The sequence below is a fragment of the Perna viridis genome, chromosome 10 (assembly GCF_037379345.1).
Source record: "Perna viridis isolate PV_CMFRI_1.1 ecotype Kerala chromosome 10, ASM3737934v1, whole genome shotgun sequence".
Lineage (NCBI taxonomy): Eukaryota > Metazoa > Mollusca > Bivalvia > Mytilida > Mytilidae > Perna > Perna viridis.
In genome coordinates, this window is record NC_142454.1 from 8,564,574 (window position 1) to 8,572,550 (window position 7,977).

At 33.1% G+C, this 7,977-nt stretch overlaps 1 protein-coding gene across 5 annotated transcripts in view; it reads right to left on the reverse strand.

Annotated features, from left to right (window-relative positions):
* LOC148604400 (uncharacterized) overlaps positions 1-7,685 on the reverse strand; it is a 34,223-nt gene extending 26,538 nt beyond the window's left edge. For 3 of the 5 annotated variants that reach the window (XM_088548595.1, XM_088548600.1, XM_088548598.1), the window contains exons 1-2: positions 7,534-7,685; positions 225-398 (exon numbers count right to left, since the gene is read on the reverse strand). In XM_088548595.1, coding sequence (XP_088404721.1) covers positions 225-381 — 157 coding nt within the window. In that variant the 5' untranslated portion in view covers positions 382-398; positions 7,534-7,685. Of the gene's footprint in view, positions 1-224; positions 399-870; positions 973-7,018; positions 7,109-7,533 lie in introns of those variants that run through there. The other 2 variants (XM_088548596.1, XM_088548597.1) reach the window with 2 other exon arrangements.
* Between the last annotated feature and the right edge of the window lie 292 nt (positions 7,686-7,977).

The following is a 7,977-nucleotide window of genomic DNA, read 5'->3' on the forward strand; positions in this document are numbered from 1 at the left end:
AAAAAACAGGTACTTGCATCAGTTAAAACCACATCCTTAACGAAATTACATCGCAGAGAATAGCAGACCATTAACCCAAACACATTTTAAATATCCATACAGGAAGTTTTTGGTATACTCTACACTTTTAACAAAGATAAAACGCATGCGCTCTGAACTATGTCTAGTTAAGGAAACCGGTTCACCTTGTACATTCAGTTCAGACCTCGATATAATAACCTTACCATTATTTGTGTTTGCTGACGTTAAATGTGATGTGGGGATATGATCCACCCCTTTACATTGCCCCATCGATCCTGAATGAGCTGGGAAACAAAGTTGCAGTGTGCATTGAATGTGTATATTTGTGTACTGCTTAACTAACAGTGGTCCAACGTTCATCAAATAATCGGAAAAATCTGAAAAAAAAACAATTTAGCACAAAAAGCATGTACAATACTTGGAACATATTATCTGTGTATTTTTCCAAAATAAAATGGACTAGTCATTTAAAACGGTAAGGGGGAGGTGGGAGAAAATAATGGGGTCTTTAACTTATTAGGCACCACAAGAGGGGTCTTGAATGTGTCAAAGGGTCATCAAATTTTATTTTTGCATTTTTAAAGGGAGTCATTTATCTTTTTAACTAAATAAAAGATCAAGAGCGGTTTGGAATTTTATAAAGTCCTGGAAAGGTAGGGGGTTCTGATTATTTTCACTATCGAAATGGATTGCTATTGAAAAAAAACTGAGGAAAATGTAAATCCCCCTAATTAAAGTAAATGACCAGTCCCTAAGACTAAATTCCGAATCGAAGTTACATTAAAAGCTCATAGCAAAAATATGACTTTTTAACTTATATAAGTTAATGTACTAAAGCTTAAAACAAACCTGTACGACAAGTTTAATTGCTGAACCTATTTACTTCCTCATGGACTATTTAAACCATAGACTAACCTGTACTATACCTATATTTAAGTACCAAAAATACTGTAATCCAAGGAAAAGACCAAACATGTAAAACAGATACACACAACAAAGAACATTACCAAAATAATACTTACAAAATAAGAAAAAAAGTTTTGATCAAAAACCAATCTATTGGTTTGTATTTTTTTTCTTATGTGGTTACTAAAAACTGATTAAACATATGATTTTGGAAGGAAATAAAAATATAAATATTTCCGATAAAATGAAAAGGACGAATAAACAGTATCACTGAGAATCGATTGATTGATAATAAGGTTATCTCTCGAACAAATATTTTACCATGCTGTTTTTTTTTAAAGGATGAAAATCTTTGAGGTTATGTTGTTGTTGAGGTTAATTTACTTGGGAAACCGATAATTCGTCGGGCCAGCCAACTAGATTATTTCACCTACAAGTCATAATTTGTCATTTACGCTGTGGTTTGATTGCTGAAAACGGTTTATCTGGGAGATTATGTGATTCCTGTATAGAGAACATAAAGCGTCAACAACGGAAAAGATTGTCCAATCGTTGAAATCCTTTGGGTTAACCACAATATATATGACATGCAAGTGGCTGTCCGTCTGGAAACTTGATCAAGTGAAAAATAAAAATTGTTACTCTGTCTTCATTTTTTTCTCGGAACTATCACCAGTCTTGTATGAATGTAAAATATTCAATACATATAATTACTTAAACACATTTTTAATATTATCTGTTTGAATTTGACAAAGGCAGTAAGGCCGAAAACTTTAACATATTTTTCATCTTTTTATCACGTAGTTTTTTTTGTATTTTATTTGCGATTCAGTTTCATGTGACTATTTTTTTTCTGTTTTCTATGATCCATATGATATAAGCTATGTCACAACTTCTATTTTTTGTTTCAATTTAACAAGGGTGATTCTTACAACAGATCACACTATCGAAGCTGAATTGCTATCGTCTTTAATGCAAAGAAATATGATCCTTGAAGATATTAAAGTTACGACTAGAACATGAAATTAAGAACTCAATGGTCACAATTAAAAAGTCAAATATGTAAAAAAAAATCATACGGACAAAATTCAGGCTCTTAAAACACGGTCTAAACTGATGGAAAACATAAAAATATTAATAAAATAAACCAAAACGAAAAAAAAATCGAGTGACAAGTAATGGCTTTTAAAATACTGTGGTATTTTAACGTTTTCGGTGTGTTTGATTACTTAAATAAGTTAAAATGCCGTTCTTATCTGTTTTCTCAGAGTTCGAGGTGTTTCAATATTTATGTCATATATTAAAACTTGATTGTTCTAAATTAATCGAACTATCATTGAAATCTGAAGCATATAAAACAAACAAATATACAAATCAACTAACAACCTTAACCCAAATTCCTGGAGCATCCCGGGATACCTAGTTCCCGAACACCTAGTTTCCCAGACACCTAGTCTACGACACTTCGTTTCAACAAAGCTTACAGGTAATTACAAACTACCTGTTCAAAGGACTGCGACCATTACCTAACTATAGACATTACAATATGGAACAACCCGGTTGTTTGCAACTTCTTGAAACTGTTTGCTTGTAAACTACAAGCTTCAAAATTAAGCAGGAACGTCTAGGATTTAGTTTGCCTAACTTACTTTTCGGGTTTCTTAGTCTTTCACTCTTCGCTTATTCGGTTTTAATAATTTTGATCTTATTATGTCGATCTTTACCAACAAACTGAACCAAATTTGCAATGAATTACTGCTTTATATATCAAAAGCGCGTACCTCACCGAAAGCACCCAGAAACTGAGAAATCGTCTATAACAACTAAATGAGTAATCAAGGGAATCAATGTTATAGCGGTAATCAAAAGAATGTAAACCATGGACAAAGACCAGACACGGAAAACAGACATACACAACAAAGAACATAAAGTAACTAAAATTGTACATACAAAGCAACAAAAGCAAATGAGAAACTCGGACTCCACTAAAAACTGGGAGAATGGACCAGGTGCACCGGAAGGATAAGAGTCCTCTACTTTTCTAGAAATACCCGCCGAGTTGCTCATAAAAAGTCAAGTCCGGGGTAGTCGAAAGAGGAAAGGAAAACAAATCAGATTTCATAGCGCAGATGGAAACACCGTAACGATCCTTGAATTCATGATGACGACCATAAAACTTCTGTAGTGATGACTTCAATCTTGTAGCAATATAAACCCTATTCCAGAAGCCGATTTGTTGGAATTCTAGTGCGATACAAAAAGCCCGCGTAGTTTCGGCAAGCTCTGGCATAACGTATGAGTTGTGATATGAAAACTCCATACGCGGGTGTAAGTGAAAGTGTAAAGTGATGATTAACAATGATGTTTCCGACTCTAAACCAAACAAGTGGATATCACATGATCAATTTGAGCTTTTAATAATCTGCAAATGATTTCTTATAAATAAACACAGTACGACACATATGTCATTTACTGTAAAGATACAAGAAAATCAATTGTTTATAGGACGCCGCCAAAAATATGTAACGAGTCAGGGCAAAAGCCTCACTGGGCAGAATTGGCAACGTATTTGAGGAAAAATAAAATGCAATATTAATCTGTATCCATGATTTGTTGCAAAAGGTCATCGATATTGTTATCATTTAGAAATATATGGAAAATAATGAGAGTTGCGTAACTCCAGACACACCCTATTTCAACTGTTCCACATATATGTCTCAATACATGAATAAACTACGGTGTCAACCGTTCTACAAGTCAAGTTCTGTTTTTTTCCCATTCTTCATCGAAGCTATAAAAAGATATGTGTGTTTGTTTGTTGGGGTTTAACGTCCGAGCAGCAATATTTCAGCTATATTCAGACGATGAACATGAAATTGATGATAAAATGAACATGAAATGATGATGAAATGAAAAAGGGATGGGACACAAGGACAATTGGGTCGACAAATTTTGATTTCCACTGGAAATAGGGTGAGGTGGGTAGGGTCGGTCCATTTAGCCTCCTGTGGCGGAGCCTGATGGTTCCTACTCCGGGAGAATACCACAGTAGGGTTCTTTTACGTGCGAGGAACGTGGCATCTTTCCCAACACGGTTTTGGTTTGCGGTCAGGTTTTCCGTATTATAGCCTGACAACCCCAATATATAAAACGCCATGGGTACCCTATACCACCACCTGGGACACACAACCCAGTTGCTCTGTGGGCAGAGCGCCCTAGCCCCCAGCTATGGTTCTGAGCACTATTTAGTCGCCTTTTACGACAAGCTTAGCGCTGCTGCAGGCCTATTCTTTTAACACCGGACCTGCACGGGGCTGTCCCAATGGTAAAAGGTAAAAGGTACACAATGGAAACATGGAATAACCATTCAATGATGGTTCCAATCCATTCAATTTAGTCGTATAGTAGGAGTAACGGATAAGAGAAATGCATTCCATGACCCCATATTCACAAATGACAAAGTCCATTTTTGCTTTGTGAAACCCCTAAATTGATTGAAATCAAAATCTGAAATATGAAGTGCACAAAGAAAACATGTTATAAAGATTCTGTGGAAGTTTCATTCACTTCCATTCAGTTGTATATGTGGAGTAACGGATAAGAGATGGGTCACCCCTATGTAAAGAAAGGATGGAAGGACGGACGGAAGGACAGCCAGGCCTATAAATATATACCATCCATCTATTAAAGTAGTTCTTCAAGTTTAACTTTATAATGATCAATTATTTTAAATATTGTCAATACTTGGAATGGTTACATGTAAAAGACAATAATGACAATATTTTTCTTCTTCCAACATCAATATTTTCAAAGTATTCCAGAAATATTCACCAAACTTGTGCTTCAACACGTCAAATATAAATCTCTATGTACATTGCACATGCACTTGTGTCTTTGTAGTTGAAGTAATGAAAAATTAGAATGTGGCACTTGAATATAACTCTCTGCAATTAAATTAAATAAAAACCTTGTATTATATTCGACACATTTCCAATGCATATGAAATGCATTTGATACACAAAACCGGTTCCACCTCTGTTCATTTTAAAATCGCATATTAATTCATTATTAGACATAACAATTAGCTTTATTGAATAATATTAACAAAGAATGAGCTCCGTCCATCATAAGCATAGCCTAAAATCATATTATCCTGGACTATTATTGTTTTCACGATATATGATTTATATGATTTTGTTTCGTTAAAAACATACATATATATTATATAAAATTGAAAACCGGTAATATCAAGGAAAGGTGATATTTCTGTTCAAGTTTGAAAATATTTTTTCAGTTGAGAGCTCACCATAATAATACCGTTATGTAAATGGCGTACTCCTAAGACGTTGAAGGTTAGGTCATAACCTAGTTTGATAATAAGCTTGTCATACGATCTCTAGCATCGCTGGAGTAATCTATGGTAGTGTTTTATTAGCATTATTAATGTCTTCGTTTAGCTTATATTTTAACAATTTGAACATTTAAAAAAATAGTGAAAGTTTCATTTAATACCATCTAGTGGTGTAGGAGGAGTAACTGATAAGAGATGCTTCCCCCATGTCTCGATATTGACATGTGGCAAAGTCCGTTTTTAGCTGTGTGCAACATTTAAATTTATTGCGATCAAAATCTTATATAAGAGATGCACAATGAGACCACGTAATAAATGTTCTGTAAAAGTTTCATTTAATTCATTCAGTCTTATGGGAGGAGTAACGGATAAAAGATTGGTACCCAATGTCACAATATCCACAAATGACGAAATTCATTTCTTTTTTTTTTTGTTTCACCTCCAAATTGACTCCTATTAAAGTCTAAAATATGAGGTGCACAATTGATACATGTTATAATGATTCAGTGGAAGTTTCATTCACTTCAATTCAGTTTATATGAGGAGTAACGGATAAGATATGGGTCATCCCTATGTACCCCTTTGTAAGTGAGGTGAGGTACAAAGATATGATTATATTATTTCAAGTCTAACGTAATACGTATCCATTTTATATTGTCAATACTTGAAATTGTTACATTTAAAAACACAAAAATATCCAACCTTCCAACATCGATATTTTCAAAGTAATCTAGAAACTTTTCACCAAAGGTGTGCATTTGTAGGCTGAAGTATTTTTCCCTAAATGCAACACTACTTTAAAATATTACGCTCTATATACCTTGCACATGTAAATGTTTCTGCTTTGAAGTAGGAGTTATGATAGATTGGATGATGGAAGTTGAATATCACTCTCTGCGATTAAATCAAATAAAAACCTTGTATCACATTCGACAACTTTCAATGCATATAAACTGTAGCTCATACATAGAACCTCAGTTGTTTTTTAAATCACATATTAATTCATTATTTGACATAACAATCAGCTTATTGAAATATCATTTTTAAGCGTCGCTTATAAAAAAGCTATTCTGAACTATAATTGTTTTTATGATATATTATTTTTTCGTTAAAAACATACAAATATAGTATACAAAACTGAAAGCCGATGTTCTAACGCAATAATGGTGACATTTCTGTTAAAGTTTCAAAATATCTTTTCCCGATACATTGTCACTTTCAAGAAAATTTACTTTTTAAATATTTTCAAAAAAATCATAGATATTTTTGATACGACAGCTGAAATAAACAATCTTATCTTTCCTCACTACAGAAGTTTTATGGTCGTCATCATGAACTCGTGGATCGTTATGGTGTATCCATCAGCACAATGAAAACTGATTTATTCAACGGGTCATGGTTTTCCTTTCCTCGTTTGTCTACCCCGGACTTGACTTTTTATGAGCAACTCGGCGGGTGTTTCTATAAAAGCAGAGGACGCTTACCCTACCGGTGCACCTGGTCCATGCTCCCAGTTTTTTGTGGAGTCCGAGTTGCTCATTTGCTTTTGTTGCTTTGTATGTATGATTTTGGTTACTTTATGTTCTTTGTTGTGTATGTCTGTTTTCTATGTCTGGTCTTTGTCCCTGGATTACATTCTTTTGATTACCGCTATAACCTTTGTTCCTTTGATTACTCTTCCTCAAAAACATGAACTAGCGTTTCTTGCTTATTTAAAGTAACATTTACTTATGAATTTACCTTGATTTCTCACAGATTATTAACAAAGGAAAAACAAATTATTTTACTTCCTTCCTGGACAACCAAGTATTATAGACCAATACGTTTTATAATAGCTATGAATAGACTTAATGCAACGTTTTTTAAATGTTTGTATATGATCACCTAGTTACATCAACATTAAGTGGGTTTTGTATTTCAGGAAAATGAAAGTAATACATCAAAAGTTTACTTTAATTATTGACTTTGTAGTCAGGGTAATGATTCAACTGTCTGTCATCAAGCAAGAAGCACCTACAGAAGCACACCACTTACAGGGTTAAAACGTCTAAACCCTTTAACTAGATTGTTATATAGATTGTAATCTGTTTTAATATATAGTTAGTCAATGTATACAGGTAATAAAAACAGACATATGTTATATTTTATTTGGCACCCCAAAGAGAGTAATTGATATGCATGCATTCAACGTTTTCGACAATTATGATACGTTATGAAATTAATTTAAAATTATTATCATGATAAAAATACTTTACCTTTCTGCTTTTGTACAATAAAGGAAATGTAGAGAATCTGTTATTCCTTTTTCATCTTCTTACATGTAAAAACGTAGTAAAACAGTAGTTGATTTATCAAATAAACATCTGATTTAAATGTTTTTTCTTTGTATGTTAACAAGTAGAAAATATCTATCAGTTGTTAAAAAGGTAGGTATCGATTAGAAATGTCTAAAATATCATATTTTAAAAGGATTAATCTATCATTGGCTTTATTGAAAATTTATAGAAATAAATATGGCGCGCAGTAATAAAGTTACGATATAATTTTTAATTTAATTTCTAATCAAATATATTAAAATACCGTTATTTTCAAACAAAACTTGAAATAGCTGATTAACGGAATGGTGAGTATGAGAACTCTCAACAAGTTAAAAAGAGTAATCAAGGGATTATAGCGGTGATCAAAAGAATGTAATCCAG